This window comes from Haliotis cracherodii, unplaced genomic scaffold, assembly GCF_022045235.1.
Source record: "Haliotis cracherodii isolate W230 unplaced genomic scaffold, xgHalCrac1.p SCAF_10, whole genome shotgun sequence".
NCBI classification, from domain to species: Eukaryota; Metazoa; Mollusca; class Gastropoda; order Lepetellida; family Haliotidae; genus Haliotis; species Haliotis cracherodii.
The window spans coordinates 52,193,534-52,221,528 of record NW_027266265.1 but is presented as its reverse complement, the minus strand read 5'-3'; the positions used below and the strand labels follow the sequence as shown (position 1 = coordinate 52,221,528).

The 27,995-nt window shown below is 41.0% G+C and overlaps 1 protein-coding gene across 1 annotated transcript; it reads left to right on the top strand.

The window, feature by feature from the left end:
- Positions 1 to 42: 42 nt before the first annotated feature.
- LOC139452350 (probable leucine--tRNA ligase, mitochondrial) lies at positions 43 to 26,791 on the top strand. Its single transcript, XM_071233804.1, has 25 exons — positions 43 to 187; positions 2,120 to 2,233; positions 3,224 to 3,328; positions 3,760 to 3,888; positions 5,268 to 5,359; positions 5,963 to 6,023; positions 6,502 to 6,591; positions 7,512 to 7,655; positions 8,010 to 8,123; positions 8,604 to 8,726; positions 9,108 to 9,132; positions 9,620 to 9,730; positions 10,273 to 10,379; positions 11,827 to 11,880; positions 13,386 to 13,496; positions 14,772 to 14,890; positions 15,428 to 15,594; positions 16,187 to 16,360; positions 18,238 to 18,329; positions 19,805 to 19,895; positions 20,526 to 20,683; positions 22,378 to 22,455; positions 23,509 to 23,664; positions 25,522 to 25,590; positions 26,489 to 26,791. The coding sequence occupies exons 2-25, from the start codon at positions 2,129 to 2,131 to the stop codon at positions 26,789 to 26,791; spliced, it is 2,778 nt and encodes a 925-aa protein (XP_071089905.1). The 5' UTR covers positions 43 to 187; positions 2,120 to 2,128.
- The last annotated feature ends 1,204 nt before the right edge of the window (positions 26,792 to 27,995 follow it).

The window sequence follows — 27,995 nt, the reverse complement described above, 5'->3', positions numbered from 1 at the left end:
CCATAGATTCCACGCCCCACTTTGAAACTAACCAAAATGGCGGCGCCCATCTTGTTCGGCATGCAGATTTGACAGATCGTTTTTAATCCAATTGTTTTGTATTTGTCATGTAATTCTCCTCATTTTGTGCATGTATGGGTGAAGCACACCAAAGAGCAGAGGTTGTCTGGTCCCTGCCTATATATAGGTGAGTAATAAAGGTCTTCATATAAGTTTATGGGTCTTATGGGTTTTCGAGCTCCTAAGAATCAACTGTGTCAATTAAAAAAATTATTAATACCTTGAGAAAATTTATTTCTGGTAACACTTGGATGGTTAAATGATCATGTCTTGTGAAGTTTATAGCGATAATGGCGAACACTTTGATGTCTTCAGTGGCCTTCGAAGTATCTACTTTGATTACATCATAAAGCGACCAACAGGATCTGGTGGTCAGGCTTGCTGACTTGGTTGATGCATGTCATCATAACCCAATTGTGTGGATCGATGCTCATGATGTCAATCACTGGATTGTCTGGTCCAGACTCAATTATGTACAGACCGCCATCATTTACCTGGAATATTGCTGAGTGCAGCATTAAACTACAAACAAACAAAACACATCATAAAGTGCATGGTTTTATATTGTTAAGGGGCTCAAAAAAAGGTGAGGCTCAAAAACGTGTGACGTGGGGATCCGATATATCATTTATTAGAAAAATACACAGTCTACACAGTCTACAGTTTACCACAGCTGATAGCGAAACTTGTATCATTTATAATGCGCTGAAAATTCATAAAATTTCAAGGTGCTTTCCAAATTCAGTACTAATTAATTCAGTGCATGCTTCGAGAGCTAATTGCACTTTAGAATACAACTGCTGGCAAGCAATTAGTTATCGCTTAGGACCAATGGAAACAGGTCTTTTTATATCTTGGTAGATTTGTATCTCGGCAGTTTCATCACCTTTAGTTCTTTTCGTATCTCGTCAGTTTCGCATCCCTTTGTCATTTTCGTTTCTGATGTCAATAAATGTTAAATTAAATAAACATTTAACAACAATGACCATTGCAGTCAGTTTTTTTCGATGACATGTTTTTTAACTTTTGCTTATTACTTTATAAAATATTTTTATGTTTAGGATAAGAAAAAGCTTAGATTAACTGTTAAAGATATCATATGTGTGATGAAATATTACCAGCACATATTGAAATACAAAAACTTACCGAAGTCAAATACTGCAGGCATTTGCATGTTGAACTTTGTCAACAGTTAACTAATTTGTTTGTGTCACAAAGTGAGTTATGGTCGAAATGATGAGCAAATTTCTGTATGTATAACAATGACCCAGATACAGGTTACAATGCATGCAACAAATAACTAAGTATAAAACTGATGAAGGTATAGGAAACTGATGAGATACGAAAGGAAGTAGAGGTATCAAAAGTGCCGAGATACGAATCTACCGGGATACGAAATGACATAAAACCAAACCAATTATAGGCCTATAGCCAACATATACCTTGTTATAGCACACATGATCATGACTCATTTTTACATTTGCCTGTATTAGAAGATCCATAGAATTAGTTGTGTTAGGGTTAGGGTAGGTTACCCTAAACTCTATCCTTAGTCCCTGGATCCCCTTTCCGATCAAGCACCCATTTATGATCATTAGGGTTGGGTACCCTTTTTTCGATCAACCACCCCTTCATGATCCTTAGGTTTGGGCACCAATAGCCAATCAACCACCCCTATCATTTGGGTAAGACACACCTTTACGATCCTTAGGGTTAGTTGTGTATGGTTGGGATAGCAATCTCTTTTAACGAATTAATCCACCGAATTTGAGGAAACTGTGTACAATTTAAAGTTTTGCAGAGAAAATGGCTCCTGCGCTTAAAGGTAAACAATCGAGTGCTGATGACTTGGTAAACAAGCATTTTTTAGCAAATGTCGTCCCATGGTAGGGTGTTGGCTAATTAGATTAACTCATTAGCCTAGACTAGCTTGAGCCTGGCAATGTGAGACCCCCACGCAGTGCTAATTGAAATCCGAAAAAGTACGCCCAGGAAAGTGCACTTCTCCCAAATGTGCCACATAAAATTTCACTGATACAATTTTTCTTTAAATATTCAGGAAAACAAGATGATGACTTCTAAGACACTGACATGGAGTGCTTTAAAATATTTGAGATCGAAGGTCAACAATGTCAACTCTTGCCGCTACATCTTCAGTAAAACAGGACGATGGGTGGGTATCTATTTCTATTAGAGACTATTGTCATGATCATCATTATCAGTATGACCAAATTATTTTACACCCTTTACCAACAGACTTTGCTTATGATGAAATAATGAATACATAATTAATTCTTCCTGTTACCATGGTTACCCCACTCTACAAACTTATGAATAAAAAACTTGTATATAGTCAAAAAACTGGAGTATAAAACCATGACCACTTACCCATTTACAAGTTTACAAGCAGGGGAGGGGGCACGGGTGGCCCAGTCGTCTAAGGCGCCACGATTCGCTGTGCAGAATTGCGTCCCTTGGGCACGCCAGAAACCTATGATTGTGGGTTCAAATCCCAGTTCGCCCCGATTATGTTTCTAGGTTTGTCAGCAGCACACCCGTACTCGTGGGTTTCACGGTCCACCGAAGTGGTAAACGTGTGAGACCTGCATCACTTCGGGCTTTCCTCCCACATTAAGCTGACACGCCGTGATATAACTGGAATAATGTTCAAAGCGGCGTTAAACCGAACTCACTCACTCACTCACAAGCAAGGGATATAACATAAAAGTATATGTACAGTAGGGGTGAAACGATACAGGAAGGTCATAATACCATTCATATCGCGATAAGTAGTTATCTACAATACATATTGCGATGCACATATTTACGTCAAATCATGTTGAAACTTCTTGACTGTCAATATTTCAGAGCAAGTTCTAAAGGAAAAGCTAGCTGTAGACACATGGTCCTCAGGGCTATTATTAGTAGTTAAGTTGGAATGCTAATTACAAACCATTGACTGACAAAATTGCTGGTGGCCTTTAAACAATTTCTAAATAATATATTTTAGCGAGTGTATTGTCATGTATCGATGCAGAAAAAAACGTATCGAGTATCGTATCATCGCATGAAAACATATTATGCACTGGTGCACCAATGTTTCGTTTCACCCTGAATGTGCTTTTTTTGAAAGAATTTGTGTTGTTTCATTTTTACTGTACAGGATAAGGCATTCAATCTCGATGTCCGTCAATCTGTGGAATCATACTGGCATCCAATACTAAACCAACAAAATGCATCAAAACATCTGAAACAAGATCAGGAAAAGGTAAACTCATTATATGGTACAAGTGTTTCACAATATTCCTGTATCCTGTCAGCTGATGATATAGAAGCGTGTTTGAGATGAAAACATCTTTCCAAGCTACTGTGTATCATGTATGCATTTGTTGTTACAAATAACAATATGTTAACATGGTTAAGACATATATATTTGCTGTTAAAAACAAATTAGATTTCTATTCATCATCATGTGTGGTTGTTGATCATATTGATAGTTTCAATTTCCTTGTTATTTATTTTCATGAGATTTAATTGCATCTATTATTTTATTTAAAGATTTAGTAATTTGGAAAAGGTATTAATTTGGGAACACAAGACAATTAAATGTTGGCATAATTACTTATCATTTATTCTTGGTCTTACTTTCATAACATATTTATGTTGTTAAATGTGTTTAAACACTATTTTCTTATTCAGAATGATCGACCAAAGTATTATGTCCTGTCCATGTTTCCATACCCGAGTGGCAAGCTGCACATGGGACACGTCCGGGTGTACACCATCAGTGATGCTATGGCGAGATACCACAGGCTCACAGGGAAGGAGGTAGGCTGGAACTCGCACCATGTTTCGGTACTCTGCTTTGTGAGTCGTACAGAGTAGTCTCCCTTTTAATGATGTTTTTTTGGTTTGTTGTTTTACGCCACATCCAGCAATATTCCAGCATTATGACGGCGGTCTGTAAATAATCGAGTTTGGACCAGACAATCCAGTGATTGATATCATGAGCATCGATCCATGCAATTGGGATCGATGACATGCTTCAACCAAGACAGCGAGTCTGACCACCCCTCCTGTTTGTCGCCTTTTATGAAAAGCATAGGTTGCTGAAGAACTATTCTACCCCGAATCTTCACGGGTCTTTAATGATGTATTCCATGCTATTCCCAAAATCTGATAGGCAGTATTTAACCTAGATCCTCTCTGTAAACATGCTGATTTGATTGGTTTTATACTGAAGTCTATTATCTGTCATGCATTCATTCATCATGTAACACGTTGCTTGGAGTGAGTGAGTTGGATAAATGAAACATTATTCAGTTTTATCATGGTGTCTGCTAAATGTGGAGGAAAGCTTTGATACGTTAGTGAAATCCCTAGAGCATGATGTTTGTGCTGACAAATAAGTTTGATTGGGGGATTCGAAGCAACGATCATTGGAAAATAGCAGAGCTAAGCCAAGCTGACAGTGATAGCCTGTTCCTAGAGCTCTCTATACTATCACTGCCAATTCCCTACTGCTGGTGGCAGCGATGTTCCCAATACGTAATGAAGGTGTCACACGCTGGGAAGGAGCTTGGAGCTAAGCATGCTAAGGGAAGCAACTCTGTTTTGCAAATTGCAGCTCCTCACACAGCTTGGTCATACCTGCCTTGCAATATACCAGGAAATCATGACAGACCCATAGATGTCTTAGATGACCCAATTAGATGTACAGAGTTGCATTCATTTTCTGGGATAAAATATAAAATATAAGATTTTCCCCTGTAATGAATATTTGTCTGTGAGCACATTTGGGGAAGCCCCCATGAAGCTGTCCGTGCCGAACATGCCATGACAAAACTGAAATGTTCTTCAAAGCATCCCTAAAACCAGCCCAATCTGCCCACCTTTCGTTGAGTCATTGCCACATCTTTTCACAGACTCGTGAAGATTCGGGGTAGAATAGGTCTTCAGCAACCCATGCTTGCCGTTAAAGGCGACTATGCTTGTCGTAAGATGTGACTAACGGGATTGGGTGGTCAGGCTCGCTGACTTGGTTGATGCATGTCACTGTATCCCAATTGCGTGGATCGATGCTCATGATGTCAATCACTGGATTGTCTGGTCCAGACTCGATTACTTAGAGACTGACGTCATATAGCTGGAATAATGCTGTGTGTGGCGTTAAACAACAAACCAACCAACCCTGTCAACTGCTTCAGGTGATACACCCTATGGGTTGGGATGCTTTTGGTCTGCCTGCTGAGAATGCTGCCATAGAAAGAGGGGAAAGGCCAGATGTGTGGACCTACAGGTAAGGGGAAACAACTCTTGTTTACTTGGACATAACCTCACAGTCCTGAGTTTACCATCATCCATGGATGCTGGGAAAATATGAACAAGTTCTTCTATCAGCTCAAGCTATGTCATAGTATCAGTAAGTATGTTAAAGTGAGGGAAACAGTCTTATTTTAAGGGTTTCTTGTTTTAATTAGCTTGGTGTGGATTTGATTTTGCTTTGATGTATGGTAACATTCACAGCCACCAGTAGATGATATTTTTAAAATCTATAAAAAAAGTTATAAATTTGAAACATTATTTAGGGACTGATCATTTATAATAGGGAGGGTCGTGACAAAATGTCACATGTATTTGGGGTGGATTGTGATGCGCGGGGGTGCCATGTAAAAATGTCACATACAATGGGTGGGTCAGCAGCGTAAGATACAGTCCTGAGACCAATCTCACCCCCCTCCTCCACCACCCCCACCAACCCACCCCATAATGAAATACCAGTCCCCTAGTTCTATTTACTGATTCTGTGGAATATGATTTGGCTTTAATACAGAATTTAATGAAGTCCTTTATAGTTGTAATTGTTTTCAACAGTCTGATCTAGTTGTGTTCTATATTTCAGCAATATTGAAAGCATGAGGAAACAGCTGGATGAGCTGGGCTGTAGTTTTGACTGGCAGCGGGTAAGGTTCCTTCTTGTACTAATGTTTATAACTTTCTACGAAAGTGTCAGTCTTCATGTATATATGTCGTTACCTGTGAAGATCTGGGGTAGAATAGGTCTTCAGCAACCCATGCTTGCTGTAAAAGGTGACTATGCTTGTCGTAAGAGGCAGCTAGTGGGATTGAGTGGTCAGCGTCGCTGACTTGGTTGATGAATGTCATTGCATCGCATTTGCATGATCGATGCTCTTGATGTCAAGCACTAGATTGTCCGGTCCAGACTCGATTATTTACAGACCGCTGTCATATAGCTGGAATATTGCCGAATGCGGCGTTAAACAACAAACAAACCAAACCCTTCCACAAAGTGATCTTAGCACATGGACTATCGTAACACACATACATTATTTAGACTTAGGACTGTCATAAAGCTAAGAATGCACGAGGAACAAGGCTGAGGAATGCGTTCTCTTTTCAAATGTGCTTATTCTTTTCTAGGAGCTCGCAACTTGTCATCCTCAGTACTATCGATGGACACAGTACATATTCCTGAAGATGTTTGAAGCTGGATTGGTTTATCAGAAAGAAGTAAGATCCACGGTGTCACAATGATCAAAATAATGATGAATAAGGTGAAATGTATGAAGCTGTTTTGCCATTTAGATACAGGCAGTTGCTTCTGAACAAGCTGAAGCTATGAGATGAAAAGTCATCGTGAGGAAGCTTCCGTGTGTTACTTTTGTTCATGTTTTAATATGAATTTTTTTTGAATGGTGACAATATCAGCCGTAAAGCTGCTGATCCTAAATGGTTATTTGTTTGAACCTGCTGAGCCTAAATGATTCTTTTTCTGAACCTGCTGAGCCTATTTGATTCTTTGTCTGAACCTGCTAAGCCTATATGATTCTTTGTCTGAACCTGCTGAGCCTAAGTGATTTTTCATCTGAACCTGCTGAGCCTAAGTGATTCTTTGTCTGAACCTGCTGAGCCTGAGTGATTCTTTGTCTGAACCTGCTAAGCCTAAATGATTCTTTGTCTGAACCTGCAAAGCCTATATGATTCTTCGTCTGAACCTGCTGAGCCTAAATGATTCTTTGTCTGAACCTGCTGAGCCTAAATGATTCTTCGTCTGAACCTGCTGAGCCTAAATGATTCTTCGTCTGAACCTGCTGAGCCTATATAATTCTTCGTCTGAACCTGATGAGCCTAAATGATTCTTCGTCTGAACCTGATGAGCCTAAGTGATTCTTCGTCTGAACCTGATGAGCCTACATGATTCTTCGTCTGAACCTGATGAGCCTATATGATTCTTCGTCTGAACCTGATGAGCCTAAGTGATTCTTCGTCTGAACCTGATGAGCCTATATGATTCTTCGTCTGAACCTGATGAGCCAAAATAATTTTTCGTCTGAACCTGCTGAGCCTAAATAATCCTTTGTCTGACTTGTGACTGTTTGAAGACTTTGATGACTTCTGTATAACATTGAAATTCTATGCTATGTGTTCAGGCTGAAGTCAACTGGGACCCCGTGGACCAGACTGTGCTGGCAGATGAACAGATCAGTGATGAGGGGTTGTCATGGCGATCCGGAGCAAAGGTGGAGAAGAGATACCTCAGACAGTGGTACATTCGCACTACAGCCTATGCTAAGGTACTTGACTGGAGTACTGTTCTCACAGTATTACCCGGTACGCATACCTAACATTATTAATGGTATCCTAAACTTCTGCTCATAGTGGAATTTGTGTCACCTCGAGTCAAACAATTGTTTTTGGCCTCCCACATTGAGGCATTTTGGCTTTTAAACTTGGTAAAACAAGTAACATTGGCCTTAAGGTTACTCTGTTCGTTCCTCATGATGAGCTCCTGCTAGACTTCCAGGTGTAGTGAGTCAAGCCTGTGTGAGTGTGAGTATGTCAGGTGTCTCATACTGTGACGTTGCCAGAAAAACTGTACTGTTTTCATCGCTACATCATTATATCTGAGTCATTGCTCTGTTGCATAGAGTCTTTGGGACGGCCTGGAGGAAGTGAACTCTGATCTGTGGAAAGACGTGGTCCAGCTACAGAGACACTGGATTGGAGAGTGCAATGGCTGTCGGTTTGATTTCAAACTCAAGGTGAGTAGTGGGTTTTATCCTTCATAATAGCTCTCAAATTCACAAACACAAACAAACATTATGTTTTTGACTGCAGAGATATCCTATCAGAAAAAAGTTTCTCAAACAGTTGAGTAAACTGGCCTATCATGAAGCTACATAAAGTTACCAAGAAAGTAGCTTAAGATAAAAAATATTTTCAACCTAGCTAAGCTAAACTGTTCTGATCCATCAAGCATGAAATCTGAAAGGTAAGTGTGGTAACATACAGTCATATCATCAACAAGACAACCCGGTATTAGAGGGATAGTCAAGATGTACATTTACTCTTCTTGAGTGTTTACATTCATGGTGGAAGCAGACAGAATTCCCTGCTAAGGGAGCAGTTATTATGCTCAAGTGGAAATCGCGGGGAGTGGATTATTGTTTTAAACTGTTACTCTATGACGGTAGGGTATTTTTTATGTTGTTCTGATCTATGACCTTGACCTTTTGTTGCAGCTTGAGGGGGAGGAGCTCCCGGAACCCCTGTCTGTGTTCACAGACACCCCCGAGTTGGTGTACGGGACATCCCACATCTGTCTCTCCCCACAACACAGGTTCAACAGCCCACAGTACTGCCAGGTACGCTGGGTAACATGTGGCGTAGGGGGGGTCGTCTTGATTTGAGACAGGAGCTGTTGGAATGTGTAAAAATACCGCGCCTTTGTCACCATGTAATGAATCTGATCATAGTGAGTGAATGTTGTTTGATGGCTCGAAAGTAATTTTGAATCACACAGTTGATATGATCAACAAATCAAGCTTTTTCTCATCTATAGCTTTGTGGTTTAAGCATTCGTTTCTCACACTAAAGACCTGGGATCTGTTGACACATGGGCCTCCTTCCTTGATGTTGTTGGACGATATTGCTAAAGGTGTAAGCCTAGAGTCACGTAGAAACTGTAAACTGAAAACTTCCTGCAAGAGCTGTCTCCTCACCCATACAATTTTGATCTTTTATAGGAACGTGAAAAGCAGGAGTGTGACAGTGAGTATACTTTGCTGGATTCAGTTTGACAGACATGTAAAACCTTCAGTGTTGATCATGTGATCTGTAATAAACCCCAGTTGTATGCGGGGGTGGAACAGCTTGAGGAAGCTAGTTAAAATTTAATGTAGCATCAGCTTTATTTCAGACATATAGCGACTAGAAGAAGTTGAGATATATCCAACTGAGTCATGAATACGAATTTGTCAAACATACCATAGCTTGAACAGGTAGGTCCCCAGCACCGAATCCATGCAATAAGAACTGATATCATAGTTACAATTTGTGACCTGACCGAGTCCATTACGACCATGTGGTATAGTATTCTGGAACCTGTCTGGCACTGGGTTCTGTGGCTGAAACCTCGCAGACAGATTCTGATTGGCGTCCTACATCTGTAATATTGCTCACTGATTCAGAATGAAGTTTGTAAGTTATTTCTGTAAAAGAAATTAAATGGTTTTATGTCCACTTGTATCTCTTCCAGCTGTTGCCATGGTAACAAGACTTCGGGCAGTGCACCCCCTGACTGGCGAGGAGCTCCCAGTAGTGGTTTCAGAGGCTGTTCAGTATGATGAATACAATGATACACATATGGGTGAGGGATGAGTACAATTATACATAAATAGTTGGACAGAGTACACTGATACACAGAAGAACTTATATTTCTGATTTATAATACAGTGAAACTCTGTCAGTATGGGTGGTTCCGTTCGCAGTGAAATGATGAACTCATGTCCTGATGAACAAAGCATGTATAGAGTTATGTCCCTTTGTAAATAGACAAATCCTGAGTTATGTCCCTTAGTAAGTAGGCCGACAGTTTCAACACTTGCTGTCCAGAAACAATGCCTTCCTAGTCATAACTGTCAGGAATCCCTCAGGCATCCTAAGATCGTGGGTTCAAATACCAGACTCATTTTGTCAGCACCATATCCGTGTTTGTAGGTTTCACCAAAGCAGAAAATGTCAAATATCATTCCACAAAACGATCTTAGCATGAAGGTGATCGAAACTCGCATATTTTAACATAGACTTAAGATCACCTTAGCGCTAAGTTGACATGCCGTGATATAACTGACATACTATTCATCACTCACTCACTCACTCACTCACTCACTCACTCCCTCACTCCCCCAGGTATTCCCAGTAAGAGTGAGATGGATCGGCAAGTAGCTGACAGTCTGGGACTGGACTGGACGAGTGTGTCTGACGTAACACGAGGAACTGTTGTCAACTCTCAGGAGGTATGTAGAGAATTGACAGTTTATTGTGTATAATGTTGCTACCTCTTAATGCCGTTATCGAAATAGTCCATTTTTCCATCACATTGGAGACCCCGGTCCTCACATAGGCACAAAGCCATTCGTGATGTCACCTGCTGTGATATTGTTAGAATATTGCTCAGAGTAACATGATTGGTTTGTTTGTTTGTTGTTTTACGCCGCACTCAGCAATATCCCAGCTATATGACGGTGGTCTGTAAATAATCAAGTCTGGACCAGACAATCCAGTGATTGATGTCATGAGCATCGATCCACGCAATTGGGATGGATGACATGCATCAGCCAAGTCAGCTAGCCTGACCACCCGATCCCGCTAGTGGCCTTTTTTATGACAAGCATAGTCGCTTTTTACTGCAAGCATGGGTTGCTGAAGATCTATTCTACCCCTGATCTTCACGGGTCTTGAGTAACATGAAACCATACCCACTCACTCCATCACTCAAACAGTCGGGATGTGAGTTAGGGTGAAACGATACAACAATGCACCAGTGCATCGGGAGTTTTCATTCGATGATACAACACACAATACATTTTTTTCTGTATCGATACAAGTACAATGTAGATACACACTTGCCAAAAACAATTACCTACAATTCGTTTTAATGACAACCAGCATTTTTGTCAGTCACATATTATGAAATGTGTTGTAATTAATGTTTACTACTAAAAAATAGCCGCTATGAACATGTGTCTTCAGCTAGCTTAACTGCTTTACCTTTTGACCCTCCCTGAAATATTTCTAGGCAAGTATTTTCCTAGTGATTTGACGTAAAGATGCCTATCGTGATATGTATCGTATCATGACCTATGTATCATGATATGTATCGTATTGTGACCTTGCTGTATTGTTTCACCCCGAACATGTGTCCTCAGCTGCCCCTGCCGGTAGTAAGAGGCGACTTGGATCAGGAGGTCGGGCTCGGAGACGTGATGGACAGCATCATCTAACCAGGATGATGTAAACTGTTCCTCAAAATATAAATCACTGGATTGTTGCCCCTTGAAGATCACGGTCTTCAGCAAACCATGTTTGTCGTAAAGGGCGACTATGCTTGTCGTAAGAGGCAACTAATGGGATCGGGTGGTCAGGCTCGCTGACTTGGTTGATGCATGTCATCGATCCCATCTGCGTGGATCAATGCTCATGCTGTCAATCACTGGATTGTCTGGTCCAGTAATAACAGACCACCGTCATATAGCTGGAATATTGCTGAGTGCAGCGTTAAACAACACCCAAACAAACACTGGATTGTCTGGTCTAGACTTGTTGGTTTACAAGCTGCCATCACATAGCTGGAATATGGTTGAATGCAGTGTTAAACAACAAACAAACAAATACTCCATGAGATGTATCTCTGCCATGTTTTCAAAATCCTGCATCCACCTCTAAATTTGATGCTTGGTATAGTTTTCAGGTCTCAAAACGGATGAAGCAAGAAAGGCTATTATGGAACATGCCAAGGTAAGATGAAGTATTTGATGGATGAGAGTGGGTGCCTGGTATCTGGTGAGCTGTATCCTACAGTACAGCTTCATCATGTTTGGTCCAGTCTGGCAACATGCAGCTCAGACAGGTTATGTCCTATAAGGCTAAAAAAGAGAAATAATAGTCTTGGTTCTCAGGCACCGCCCACGTCATCATTTTGTCTGCCTCACATTTCGTTTTTATTTCTATTTTAATTATTTTTTCTTAAAGATAATGCAATCCAACATAGCACACAGTTACTTCCCTTTTCATGCGCACTGCTCTACTGCATATCTCGTGTTATGGTCATGGCGGCAATAGGAGTTTGTATGCTTCTTTATGTAGGGGACCCTTTCCCAGGTTCATGGGACACAACTATCTATTTGGTTACATACTAGTTTGAACAAGCAAAAAAGAAATATGCCGCCCGCCTGCACTATATTTTCCAAATTCAATGCTTGAGAACCAATGCTTTTACTTTTTTAAGCCTAGTGAAGAGGCAAGAAAATACTGTGGTGCATTATTTTTCATGCATATATGAATCATAAACTTAGCAGCGATAGAAACTAACAGTTTTAACCCATTTGTCCTTATAATGATTATGTATATCAAAACTATTGGGCAGTTTGGCAAGGACTGTAGGACTAGTGCCAGTTTCTTACGGTGCTTATGTATCTGGTAAAATAACCTCTGCATCATATACTCACCGACAAAAGAAACGCGAATACCATACATGTGGGTTAAATATGAAGAATTACTCATATTCAAGAGATATTAGATTGATTAAATGTTCATACAAATATACTGTTATGTTGTGTGAACCGACTCTAATGAACTCATCACATGTGACGTCATAGATCCATGACTCGAGATGCACCATTTGTCTTGTGCAGGATTAGTGTGTGTTAAGTCTGGAAATCATGTGCAGCATATCGTGATAAGAATAAAGACACTGTGTGGTAACACTTGACTGATTGTTAGTTTTGTCATTAAGTGGTACACATTGGAAACATCTCTTCTTAATGTACATACTTCTCCATATGTTTCTATGGTTCTTGTTTCTTTTAGCAGTGAGTATAAGTATATATATTTTCCCCACCAGTATTGCTGTAGTAAGACGAGTTCTATGGATGAACAACTTCTTCATTACAATTACTGCGACGTTTCGGTGTAGATCCTAACACCTTTATCAAGCAATAGGTGTTAGGATCTACACCGAAACGTCGCACTAATTGTAATAAAGAAGTTGTTCATCCATAGAACTCGTCTTACTTCATCACTCCAACTTCTAAATGCCACTGAAAGAAGTATTGCTGTAGCTAAAATTAATGACACATATTCAAACGGAAGATTAAATTCTTGCGTTGTAGCATTCAAAATGTGTTCCTTACTTGTCTATTAATTCCATTTTATTTTAGTTTCTTCAAACAGTTAATTCCAATGATGTTTCCATATTTTGTGTATTCCATCTCGTCAACCCATACATGTTGTTGCTGTTGTAGGCACTTGGTGTTGGCGGCCATGCTGTCAGTGCACGCTTGAGGGATTGGCTCATCTCTCGACAGAGGTACTGGGGCACCCCCATACCAATAATACACTGTCCCAACTGTCGGGTGAGTCTACTACCACACCCCCATACCCATGATAGACTTCTCCAACTGTAGGGTGTCTACTTCTACACCCTATACCCATAATACTCTGTCCCAACTGTAGGGTGAGTCTACTACCACAGACCCATATCCATGATAGACTGCTCCAACTGTAGGGTGTCTACTTCTACACCCCCATACCCATAATACTCTGTCCCAACTGTAGGGTGAGTCTACTACCACACCCCCATATCCATGATAGACTTCTCCAACTGTAGGGTGTCTACTTCTACACCCCCATACCCATAATACTCTGTCCCAACTGTAGGGTGAGTCTACTACCACAGCCCCATATCCATGATAGACTGCTCCAGCTGTAGGGTGTCTACTTCTACACCCCCATACCCATAATACTCTGTCCCAACTGTAGGGTGAGTCTACTACCACACCCCCATATCCATGATAGACTTCTCCAACTGTAGGGTGTCTACTTCTACACCCCCATACCCATAATACTCTGTCCCAACTGTAGGGTGAGTCTACTACCACAGCCCCATATCCATGATAGACTGCTCCAGCTGTAGGGTGTCTACTTCTACACCCCCATACCCATAATACTCTGTCCCAACTGTAGGGTGAGTCTACTACCACACCCCCATATCCATGATAGACTTCTCCAACTGTAGGGTGTCTACTTCTACACCCCCATACCCATAATACTCTGTCCCAACTGTAGGGTGAGTCTACTATAACAGCCCCATACCCATAATACTCTGTCCCAACTGTAGGGTGAGTCTACTATAACAGCCCCATACCCATAATACTCTGCCCCAACTGTAGGGTGAGTCTACTACCACAGCCCCATATCCATGATAGACTGCTCCAACTGTAGGGAGTCTTCTTCTACATCCCCATACCCATACTACTCTCTCCCAACTGTTGGGTGAGTCTACTACCACAGCCCCATATCCATGATAGACTGCTCCAACTGTAGGGTGTCTACCTCTACACCCCCATACCCATAATACTCTGTCCCAACTGTTGGGTGAGTGATGATGGAGATTCTAATGATGTTAAACAGACATACTGGACTCACTAGATGATGATGATGATGATGATGATGATGATGATGATCTGATAATGATAAGGAGGAATTTTTTGTGAACAATAAATTTGTGGTTAATGTTTTAAATTTTGCAAATACTATTAAAAGTCAGCTGGTCGAATCTATCTAATGATGTATGTGATAGGACACAGGAGACTGTGTTCATCCAATCATATTCCGCGCCCCTCTTCCAGGCAGTGCCTGTTCCTGTGTCCGACCTTCCCGTGGAGCTGCCAGTGGTCACTCAGCTGACCGGGAGGGGGGCGTCGCCTCTAGCAACTGATGACCAGTGGGGGAGTGTTCAATGTCCAAAGTAGGTTTTCATTTGGTGTGGGTTGAGGCGAGGTAGGTATGTGTAATGACTACATATAGATCTGTTTTTCCTCATGCAGTATTACTGGTAGTCATTTACTGGATACAATCCCAGACCAAATCTGCACACACAGCTGATTATTTGACAGATACCTGTGGCTACTTATTTTACTGACTTAATTTTGCTAAATTGACTCACTTGAGTTTTTAGTGGATATACCTCTATGGCTTGTAATGTCCCGAACAATAATTTCACTCTCAAGAATTTCCTTCTGTGTCAGACTCAGAAGTTAACCATCACCCCCAGTGGCCTTTCATTAAGAATATTTGAATCAATTTCTCCCGAATATTGTTATATTTTGTAAAAAAATGCGATACCTTCAACATTCGTTTGGTGGCATTTCTTCAAGCCGTTTCAAAGACATTTCCCTGGTTCAAATCCAAAAATCCATATAAAGGTTTGTAAGTGAAAACATTCATGTCATCATAACTTTTGCCTTTGAGTATATTAGTGAAATTGTAAGTCATGTGTGACTAGATGTGGTGGCCCCGCCCGGCGCGAGACGGACACCATGGATACATTTGTAGACTCCTCCTGGTATTTCCTGCGTTACCTTGACAACCACAACACACAGGAGCCGTTTGGTCGAGATCTGGCGCACCGCTACATGCCGGTCGACCTCTATATTGGAGGCAAGGAACATGGTGAGTAGAAGAAACCTCTAACTAACCAAACTGAAACCCAATATAACTAACTTTGTTGACATCCAGTAAGATCTGCATCATTTGTTAATAAGCATGACATTAGTTTGACTTAACCTTTCTTTTTAAATTGTTGTAAGGTTTACTTTGGTGATCTTCTAAGATTCAAATATTTATGGGAGTTACCGTATTCGACGTAATAAGTGCCCCGCTGTTATAGGCGCCCACGGCGATATTTCCTAATATATTGGCTAGAGAACAATCCCAATTAGTACCCTTTCCAATTGATCATTGTATACAAGGCTTATTTATTCGGGTATAATACACACTCGTGTGTTATATGCACCCTTAATTATGGGGGATTTAATTCTGGAAAAATATATCTGTCGTACATATACATTTCAGGCTGTCAGCATAAACCACAAAATTTATCTTCAACTCTTTTTTTTTTCACCAAAATAATATTCTAATAAGAGCCCCCTATTCCTAATTTTGAGAGCGCCCTGGGCGCTTATTACGTCGAATACAGTATATAATATAATAATTGTGTTTATTAATCTGTGTGAATATTTGCATTATCTCCATGTTCTTGCAGCTGTCCTACATCTGTACTTTGCTCGATTCTTCAACCATTTCCTACATGACCTTGACCTTGTTCCTCAGCGTGAACCCTTCATCAACCTCTTGACCCAGGGCATGGTGATGGGGCAGACCTTCAGGGTCAAGGGCACTGGTCGCTATATACAGCCAGGGGACATAGATTTCTCAGGTAATTCACAGCTTGGCATCAGGCTATGTCACTTTGATGATAACATAGTTAAGATTAGTAGTACTTCAAAACTTAATGTTATCTTTGAAAAGCTCTTGAGAAGACCTTGAATTACAAAGTAGGGCCATTGTGAATACATACAGCTGCTTTGCGGGCGCTACAGTGACTAGGGCTGTTACGATTCGGTGATATCTAAGATATCGTCGATAGTTACGATATCATTGATACTTAGGTACACACGATACTAGAATCATCAGTTTCTGAGATCATGATATATCATAGTTAGAACAGGAACTAGTAGTTATCTGACTTACCTCCCATGATAGCATAGCATAGCGCCACCTGTGGTTTTCTTTGTTAAAGATCTTGAGATAACTATAAATAAATGTATGAAGAGAAAGATGTTTTAGAGCTGTATTTCAGTGATTTCATAATTTGTTACTGTTCGATGTGGTGTATCGTGATATCAGTAGTATCGTCAGTCCGTATCGTGATACAAATTGTATTGCAAGATAACAGGCGATGCTCAGCTCTACCAGTGACATGTTTCAAATTTTAGTCAGGTTTGTTTGTTTGTCTTTTGTTAAACGGTGCACTCAGCAATATTTCAGCTATATGACGGCGGTCTGTAAATAATTGAGTCTGGACCAGACAATCCAGTGATTGACATTATGAGCATCGATTAACGCAATTGGGATACGATGACGTGCATCAACCAAGTCAGCGAGCCTGACCACCCGATCACGTTAGTCGCCTCTTACGACAAGCATTGTCGCCTTTCACGGCAAGCATGGGTTGCTGAAGACCTATTCTACCCCGGATCTTCACGGGTCAGGTAATGAAATGAGATGATATATAACTCAGAGAAGACAAATGAGCCTAACTCTGTATACCATACCTTTGATATTGAAGCAGTGTGTAGAGTATATAACCACAAACCTATGGCACATGTTGCATGGAAAATAATGCCAATGCAATGACCAGTTTCTTTCTCGCTGGAACCAGGCCGTGCCTTGATTCATCGGTTAGAAACTGTGACTACACTGCAAAACAGAAGTATGTATTCATGGGTATAGGGGTAGAATAAGTCTTCAGCATACCATGCTAGCTGTAAAAGGTGACTATGCTTGTCGTAAGAGGCAACTAACGGGATCTGGTGGTCAGGCTTGCTGACTTTGTTGATGTATGTCATTGATCCCAATTACGTGGATCGATGCTCATGATATCAATCACTGGATTGTCTGGTCAAGACTCGATTATTTACACAGACTGCCGTCATATAGCTGGAATATTGCTGAGTGCGGCGTTAAACAACAAACCAACAGACAAATCATGGGTATAGTAGTGGATACTTCCTCAGGAAGTTTTGACATGAAATTATTAAGCCATGTGGTTTTTTTCATTACCAAACTAAACATGGACTTATGTCACTATGACACAACATGGCAGCCATGTGTATCCATGATCATGGAGGGGCGTTAGGGTTTTCAGGAGATGAAGTGAAATGGGGTTTAATGTCGCATCCAAGATTATAGCTCTTACATGGCGTGTGTGGCTGCTTGTACTAGTCCGGACTAATGCCGATTTTATAGTGCTATCCCACTGAGATAACATGCTGCAGTTAACATGCATACCCCACTCAGACACAGTATACCAACTCTAAGCTGTCCAGTCCTTGTTTTAGCCCCTTAATGCCGAGTGCAGGCAGGGTAACAACAAGTACCATCTTTTAACATCTTTTGGTATGATGTGGCCAGGGATCGAACCCTGGACCTTCCGCTCTCTGGGCAGATGCTCTACCACTAGACCAAGGAGGTGGTCAGTTTACAGTGAGGAGCATGCATGATGTTGTTGATGTATTTCCGTGTCCTCTACAGCCAGCAAGCCGGTGGAGAAGGGTTCAGGGAGCCAGGTGGTGATGGACTGGGAGAAGATGAGCAAGTCCAAGCACAACGGTGTCGACCCTCAGGTGAGATTAATTCAAGAGAAAGTCGAAACAAAAACTTTTCCTGTCATTACTTCTAAAACCAAAGCCATATTTAAAGATCTTGGAGATCTTGGGTGTAGAATTTGTCCCCAGCACCTTAGCTTGTTGTAAGAGACGACTAAATGGATCAGGTGATCAGGCTCGGGGACTTGGTTCGTTGTACTTGGATAGCATGGGAGATGGCTAAAATCAGCCATTGCTTTGTCAGGTCCACAGTTAATTGTTTACAGGCTACTGTGATGTAGTTGGAATATTGCCGAGTCCCGTGTTAAATAACAGTGCAGTGTGAAGCACCATAAGTCAAGCACCGTGGTCCACTGTTATATAGCTGGAATATTGCCAAGTCCAGTGTTAAATAACAGTGCAGTGTGAAGCACCATAAGTCAAGCACCGTGGTCCACTGTCATATAGCTGGAATATTGCCGAGTCCAGTGTTAAATAACAGTGCAGTGAGAAGCACCATAAGTCAAGCACCGTGGTCCACTGTCATATAGCTAGAATATTGCCGAGTCCAGTGTTAAATAACAGTGCAGTGAGAAGCACCATAAGTCAAGCACCTTTACTCTTGTGGCAGTTGCAGGGAGATGTTAAATGTGTTAGAGTTATCTCCCTTGAATACTCATTTATGCTGGGCTTAAAATGTTCAGTGATATAAATACTCCACGGGAAACCCCATTAGTATCTTTATGGAAAAGGTGTTATTATATATCAGCTCAAGGCATCTTCAGTGTCGCAATTCAAGATTTTCCTTGACTATGTGGCCCTTAGTCTGTCACCATCATGTTTGGCACCTGGTAAGTGTATGAGCAAGTGCAATTGTAAGTGTAAGTTCAAGTGCAAGTGTATGTTCAACTGTAAGCGTAAGTGCAAGTGTAAGCGTAAGTGTAAGTTCAAGTATAAGTGTAAGTTCAAGTGGAAGTTCAAGTGTAAGTGCAAGTGTAAGTTCAAGTATAAGTGTAAGTTTAAGTGCAAGTGTAAGAGCTAGTGGAAGTGGAAGTTCAAGTGCAACTGTAAGTTCAAGTGTAAGTTCAAGTGCAAGTGTAAGAACATGTGTAAGTGTAAGAGCAAGTGTAAGTTCAAGTGTAAGTGTAAGTTCAAGTGCAAGTGTAAGAACATGTGTAAGTGTAAGAGCAAGTGTAAGTTCAAGTGTATGTTCAAGTGCAAGTGTAAGAGCAAGTGTAAGTGTAAGTTCAAGTTATGTTCAAGTGTAAGTTCAAGTGTAAGTGTAAGTGCAAGTGTAAGAGCAAGTGTAAGTGTACGTGCAAGTGTAAGCATCTGCGACCTGTGTCACACTTGGCCTTCCTTCTCCATTAAGCCTACATTTTGTCTTGTCAGTGTTTGATGTAACTTGTTGTTCCAGGAGATGATGTTTGAGTTCGGGATCGACTCCAGCCATTATTCCACCCATCAAGTCTACATTTTGTCTTGTCAGTGTTTGATGTAACTTCTTGTTCCAGGAGATGATGGCTGAGTTTGGGATCGACTCTACCCGTCTGTGTATTCTGTCCAACGTTGCACCGCAGTCACACAGGAAGTGGTCTAGTGAAGGTACACTGTCATACGTACCACATCTTCTCGAGGCAAGGGAGTTAACTGACTATAAAAAGTCCAGTTTCCACCCTTGCCGAACTAGGCTGAAATTATGGAGTTATATTTTGGCTGATCTAACAAGTCTATGCACAGTGCAATCAAAATCCTGTAACGATATTGACATCTGCTTAATAAACGACATGGCAACTGCCGTTATATGAGAGGTGGAATCTGATTGGTTGGTAGGGGGGACATTGAAGGGAGATAACTCGTAATAGCCCCTGGTGGCGCTACGATCGAGCCCAGAATTTCCAGGCTAGTTCGGCAAGAGTGGAAACTGGACTTTTAAAATCAGTAAACTCCCTTGCCTCAGGAAGATGTACATACCATGCAACTGCGATAAAGTCATCAGAAAAATGTTTTAACGTTTAACATACATCAGTTTCATCACTGGATTGTTACTGTTGGGGAGTCATGATTTAATTCAAGTGCCTGGGGATATAAGGTTTGGTGCCTCAGAGTATTGTGCAACTCAACTGCAGGAATGTCTTGCACAGAGAGGAATCAGATTTTACTGGCAATACTTTCATGTTGGTGACTATATTTTTTGGCGTTAACCTGATTCATGTTGTTTTGTTTTGTCACCAGAGTTCAAGGGCATTTTACACTGGCAGGGCCGAATGTGGGCCCTTGTGGCTGACCTGATCGAACAGAGCAAGGGAGATAACTCCCGTGAACCATCACAAGAGGACATAGACAAAGTGAACATGTTTATGTTTGAGAACAGGAATTACTTCCTAAAAGAGGTAAAGTGATGTGGACTAAGTAGCATATTTTCCCTGAAGGAACTGTGATGTAAGATACAAAGTCTTCCATGTCAAGGGTGGGTATTTAGTGAGTACCTAGGTCAAGGTAGCTAGGTCAAGGCTTTAGCTCATCAATCCACTGGTTCAATTCCCAATGTGGATACAATGTGTGAAGCCCAAACATCATATTGTTAAAAATGGTGTACAACTTGACTCATATTCCTAATATCATGGCTGGGGACACCAGATAAATGGCTTCACACATTGTACCCACATGGTGAGTCGAACCAGAGTCTTCGGTGAGTTGAACCAGAGCCTTCGGTGAGACGAGTGAAAGTAATGAGAAGATAATACATGAAATAAATGTGAAAACTCAACTTTATTTCCAGGGCCCCGTTCCACAAAGCGATCTTTGTGCTAAGTTGGTTGTAACTCCCATACTTTATCATAGGCTTAGGATCAACGTAGCACTAAGATCGATTTGTGGAACGGGGCCCTGAGCTTTTATACATGCAGTTTGAAATAATACTTTTGTAATTTCCTTTCATTTTGTATGAAATGATCTCCATGTACATACAGGTACTAATGTGTAGGGCTGCATCACTGCATGATTTTGTGGTGTGGCCTAGAGGGTAAAGTGTTCATTCATCACAATAAAGAATAAGGTTTAGTTCTCCACATGGTTTCAAAATATACTCATTCTTGAAGATCTGCTGTGAAGCCACTCGCTCACTACAGAGGCATGTATAGTACGTATCACTGATCTTGCGGGTGGATGGTTAGACACCTCCTTCTTATCTAACCTTAACATCATCATCATGCATTCTACTCATTCTGGGGGTGGTCGGGTAGCCTAGTGGTTAAAGCGTTCACTCGTCACGCTGAAGACCCGGGTTCGATTCCCAACATGGGTACAATGTGTGAAGCCCATTTCTGGTGTCCCCCGCCGTGATATTGCTGGAATATTGCTAAAAGCGGCGTTAAACCACACTCACTCACTCTACTCATTCTGATCTTGTGGGGAGAAGAGTTCAAATAAATCCCAGGGACACACTGCTGGCTGTAAGGCTTCCATATGTCATTCTGTGTTTCCCATCTCCCTCCTGCCCTGAAGTTTTATTCTGACGTGAAATAATAAAAAGTTTTCTTATCACAATGTTCCCCGCCGCTATGGAAATGTATTTCCCGATGTCATAAAAAGAATTCTTATACCATTGTACACTCATAAAAACCCCAGACCAGCTTGATCTTTCTTTAGCTACCGGTACATTTATAAAGACTTCATTTCTGAAGAAAAGTGACTCAGTCTACGCCATAAATTAATGTAAAGACTGGTAACAAGTGTTCTAAACTTTAAAATGTCATAAGATAAGTTACACAATTAGTGAAATTTAAAAAACAATTTTTTTGTTTTTTAAAATTTATTTTCACCAAACTACCTGCCCTCTTGCAGGTTGAAGTTGGAGATTTAAAAAAATATGAATGGCCTGAGAGGCGATTAAGTTGATCCGGTGGTCAGTGTGACAGACTGCTTTGTGCCTTGATATAGGCTGATGCCTGCAGTCTCCTGGCTTTCCTCGTCAAGATTTGATCATTGATACAGCTCCTCATGATATGGCTGTAGTGACAGCCGCTGTACTATTGTGGACTGTAGCATCAACCAACATTCCCTCACTCACTCACTCTATTTTCAGGTCAACTTCCATATGGGGAAGACCTTTCTTCTGAATGCTGCCATATCTCGCCTGCAGGGCCTGACAAATGCTCTCAAAGTCAGTACCTCCACAGTAATAGTTTTCTGGCATTGTTTCTCTCCATATGACGACAGGAATCTGTAGTTAGGATTAAGATAATGAAGTGTTATGCCTGTTCTAATATCCAAGCTTTCCTCTGCATACTCAAAAACACCAGGAATTAATTGTGAACATAAAGGAGTATGCACCACCATCTATTGCGTCTTGTTTCAGTTTAAATATCAGTGCAATAACGAATTTTACCGGTACCCGCTCAGACATGTTCAGTCTTTAAGAGAGGAAATTTTGAATAACTTATTCAGAACTGATAACTTTGTGATGGCAACACATCATGGATTCTTGAACACAACATAAAATGTTCCAGTATCAGGGAAAACATTTTTAACATTAATGGAAAAAAGGTTAGCAATCAATTATATGTTGTATGAATTTCAGTTAATCTCAGTTGAGTGTTTCTTCTTTATCAAGTGCTTTGTCTCATATCAAATGATAATTCTCACATCACATGCTTCATTATCAAATGCTCAATCACATATTAAATGATAATTCTGAACGCAAATGCCTCGTCTCATATCAAATATCCAGGGGGATGGTCGGGTTGCCTAGTGTTCAAAGCGTTCGCTCGTCACGCCGAAGACCCGAGTTCGATTCCCCACATGGGTACAATGTGTGAAGCCCATTTCTTGTGTCTGCCACCGTGATAATGCTGGAATATTGCTAAAAGCGGCGTAAAACCATACTCACTCACTCACTCAAATATCCAGGGCTATTTTAGAAGAGTAAATGGTCAGCCAGATTAAAAAAATTATTGGAAGTTTTATGTAAACTGAGACAAGAGAAATTTGAAATTTATCTTTCATTGATTCTGTTGTAATGGGATTTATCCAACAAATTACAAGAGTGGTCACTGAGGTCAAGTGACCATTATGATTAGTGAAGTCAAGTGAGATTTAGTTTCTATGGGATGAAAACCTGATAATTATATGCATGCGTCTTTTAATCTGCCACTCTCCAGATGTTGCAGTGGGAAGGAGGAAATGATATTAACTCTCAGCTTTCTACTTCCCTCAGAAAGTCCAGCCCTCCCTGATGTGTCACAGTGCCCAGTTCCAGCGTGGTCTGTGTGACCTGGTGGTGATGATAGCACCTCTAGCACCTCACCTGGCATCTGAGATGTGGGTGGGGCTGGCCAGTCTCCCCAACAAACACAATCATCACTACTGCTGGGTAGGTTATCAGAACACTCAGACCACGATCAGCGGTATAGTAGGTGCATGGAATCCATGGCGGAATAACTATTCACGTGTTATTGCTGTGCAGATTTTCTGCCTGTTCTTATCATAAAGCATTCCTTATTTGTAGGTCACCTAACTAAAAGTCAAGTGAGCTTATGTCATGGCTGTTTGTTTGTTTGTTTGTTTGTTTGTTGTTTAATGCCGCACTCAGCAATATTTCAGCTATATGACATCAGTCTGTAAATAATATAGTCTGGACCAGTCAAGTTAAGACAATCCAGTGATTGATGTCATGAGCACCGATCTGCGCAATTGAGATACATAAACATGCATCAGCCATGTCAGCAAGCCTGACCACCCGATCCCATGAATTGCCTCATCACAAGCATGGCGTGGTGAAGACCAATTCTGACCCTGATCTTCACAGGCGTGGCCTGTTTGTACGTCATCGGTTGTCCGTCATGTGCCATCCATTTTCCGTCATCTGTCACAAACATCTCCTCCCTTGATGACCATCATCATGTTTGTACACGTGAAGCTTGTAGTGGGTCTCAACGTATACGTTTTAAAGTTTGACCTTGATTTGACCTTTCCATTTCGTCCACACTGCCAGGTGAAACATCTTATGACCATCACTCACCCTATTTCTTTCAAACTATAACGAAATTTGGCATGTGTGTCGTTAGTAGTGGGACTTAACACTTTTCTTTGTTTTTTCGGGATATTTTAAGATTTGTCACCATTGCAACCGTATTGTTAAAGCTAATATGGCCATAACACTGCCATTCTGTACAAAATATGATGTAATTTGGTATTTGTTTGTTGTGGGATTCAACACATATGCAAAAATTTTTGTTTACTCACCTACTGTTTGTGCTTTGTTTTATTTAAAATTTCAGCTCAGTTTCAAGTAATCATATATTATATTATATTATTTATTGTATCATTTGTGTTAATTTCATGTAATGATTCCACAAGTTACATCTGTGAGTTTATCCACAAGCCTGTGTCTTGTAATAAATAAATTCTGTCTGGTAACATCAGCTGAAAGTAGTGCATATATTAACATGATTAGCATTAGATCTCATGAAAATGATCTCAAAAGACAGGTTTGTAAATTGTATATGTATATGTAAATACAAAATCAGTTTTCTTCCTGGAATGATCACTTACACTGAGTGGTTAGGCTCTGTGACATGGCCGACTGCCTGGCTTTGTTGCCCGACTGTGCCGCATGTTGCTCATCATGTCAACCGCTGGTTTGGTCCACACTTGATTATTTATAGGATGCCATGGTATATGGAATATAGCTCACTGTGGTGTAAGACCGCCTCCGTGGTCTAGTGGTAGAGCGTCCGCCCGGAGAGCGGAAGGTCTGGGGTTCCATCCCCGAATGCGTCATACCAAAAGACGTTAAGCGATGGTACTTGTTGTTACCCTGTCTGGCACTCGGCATTAAGGGGCTAAAACAAGGACTGGTCGGCTCGGAGTCAGTATACTGTGTCTGCGTGGGACATTTGTGTTAAACTGCGGCATTGTATCTGAGTGGGCTAGCACTTTTAATCTGCATCAGTCCGGTCTAGTACAAGCAGCCACACACACACACTTACATGCACGTCGCTATATAAGTGCAATAATCTTGGACGCGACGTTTAACCCCATTTCACATCACCTCACTGTGGTGTAAAACAACAAACAAACTTTTGTCTTTTCCTGTTAATTATTGCCAAAACAGGAGCTTTTTCTATGGTATCTGCATAATCTACAGACATAAGCAGTATGAATTTTGATATTTAATCCTGCACATTGATATCAAATGCTTGATGTATTTCCCTTCCGTTTCTTGAAGGACAAGAGTGTGCTGGACCAGGTGTGGCCGGACGTGGACCAAGATTACCCTTTACCCCTCGTCATCAAGGTAGGTGGGGCCTTACTAGACTGGTAGGTCCGGAATATCTGCACCCCCATTGAACGGGCAAGTTAGCATAGTGATAGTACTAGCATCAAGCTGAGGAACAGATTTTGGTGCTGAAGGAAAAGGAATTAAAACGTAACTGTGAATAAAAGGTATCTTGTCTCAAACAATCTTAACCGCCGCACCCACTTATTTTAATGGTGGTTCCTGGGTCACTTATGCAAGCAGAAGATCATTGACATCTTACCGAGGAAAGGGAGTTAACTGACTGTAAAAGTCCAGTTTCCACCTTTGCCGAAATAGGCTGGAATATCTGGGCTTCACCAGTGACTATTACAAATTATGTCCCTGCTGTGTCCCTCCTATTGACCAATCAAATTCCATCTCTCATATCACTTGCGTTTGCTTCAAACAAAATGGAAGCACTAAGTCAAGAAGATCTGATCGATAATCAAAATCTATGAAATGGGTCTTACTTTAAGAAGTACATCAAATGACTGAGCACCCTGATTAAAAACATAGAAAGATTTCGAAAGTATCTGTTGACGCCGAGTTGGTTCATATGTTTTGCAAATCCTGCAATCGACCAAAATCTGCACGGCAGTTTACAAACCGGATATCAATTTTGTTACGAGATTTTTATTGGACTATGCATAGGCTCATTAGTCCAGCCAAAACATAACTCCATAATTCCCGCCTAGTTTGGCATGTGTGGAAACTGGACTTTTATGGTCAGTTAATACCCTTGCTTGGGGAAGATGGATCATTGATTGTGGGTTCGATCTGTCATTTGTCAGCTCCTAACTGTGCTCATAGGTTATCATGTGTCACCTGCCTCACTTAAACCAAACTTGTGAATTCTAGTTGCCAAATTCTGCCATACTGATTGTCTCCCTTCCAGATCAATGGACAGGAATCCAGCCAGGTTTTTGTTGCCAGGCAACAACTGGAGGCCTTGACATTAGAAGCAGCTCATGACCTTGCCCGGACAAACCCTGTATACCAGGAGTACTGTGAAGGTCGTGAGCTGGAGGACGTCCAGTATCGTATGGAGCCTGGGTATGAGGCTGTGATTGACTTCAGTGTGCCGTCCTCTGGCGAGAAGAAAGAGAAACTGAGCAGACAGGAGAAGAAAATGAAGAAAAAAGAAATGAAACTGAAAAAGAAAAAAATACAACAACAGAATAACCCAAGTGTGATGTGAATGTCAATAAAAATTGAATGTACACAACATAGTTTGTTTTGAGTCCAATAAAGGATCAATTACTGACCCTTTGCAATTTTATCCAGACATGGTTGGTTTGTTAGTTTGTTGTTTAACGCCGCACTCAGCAATTTTCCAGTTATATGACGGCGGTCTGTAAGTAATTGGGTCTGGACCAGACAATCCAGTGATTATTATCATGAGGATCGATCCACACAATTGGGATCGATGACATGCATCAACCAAGTCAGCGAGCCTGGCCACCCGATCCCGTTAGTTGCCTTTTACGACAAGCATGGGTTGCGGACTCCACTACCTTTTTGATTGTTATTGTACCCCAATGGCTTGGATTGTTGTCCATGATGTCAATCACTGGGTTGTCTGGTCCAGACTTGATTATTTACAGGTCTTCATCATATAGCTGTAATATTGCTGTGTGCTGCACTAAGCAGCACACAAACTAACAAGCATGTTGTCCAATACTGTTACAAGTTACAACCAGGTGATTGATAAGTTCTAAGTCTTGCACAGAAAGACTTGTTTTCGTCTGTTTTGAAAGAAGGGGGAGTGTCACACATGTCAAGTCACTGAGACCTGACAGAGACTGACATAGGTTGACCCTTAGTAAGTACATGTACTCTGTGGCTTTAAACCAGCCAGCTGACTAACTATTTTTGTTTGTTTGTTGTTCGTTGTTTAACGCTGCACTCAGCAATATTCTAGCTATATGATGTGGGTCTATAAATAATCGAATTTAGACCAGACAACCCAGCGATTGACATCATGAGCATCGATGTATGCAATTGGGATACAATGACATGCATCAATTAAGTCAGTGAGCCTGATCACCTGATCCGGGTCTCACGACAAGCATGGATTGCTGAAGACCAATTTTCTTCACAGGACGACTAACTATATATACTAGCAAAACAGGTAACTGTGGCTCATATGAAGTGGGAAAATGTTATGTTATAGGAAATAACTACATCATATTTGGTCATTTGTCTGATCAATGATTTATCATAACAAATTCATTGACAAGGCCTATACCTGGTGACAGGAGACACCTTAAAGAAGGGTGGTGTATCAACTCAATTAACAATGTCAATATCGGTGCGACAACCATTTGTGATGATACAGGCGAGGCAGCGGGGTGCATGGACCATAACGGATGATTGAAAAAGGTCTAGTGGATGTTGTTTCA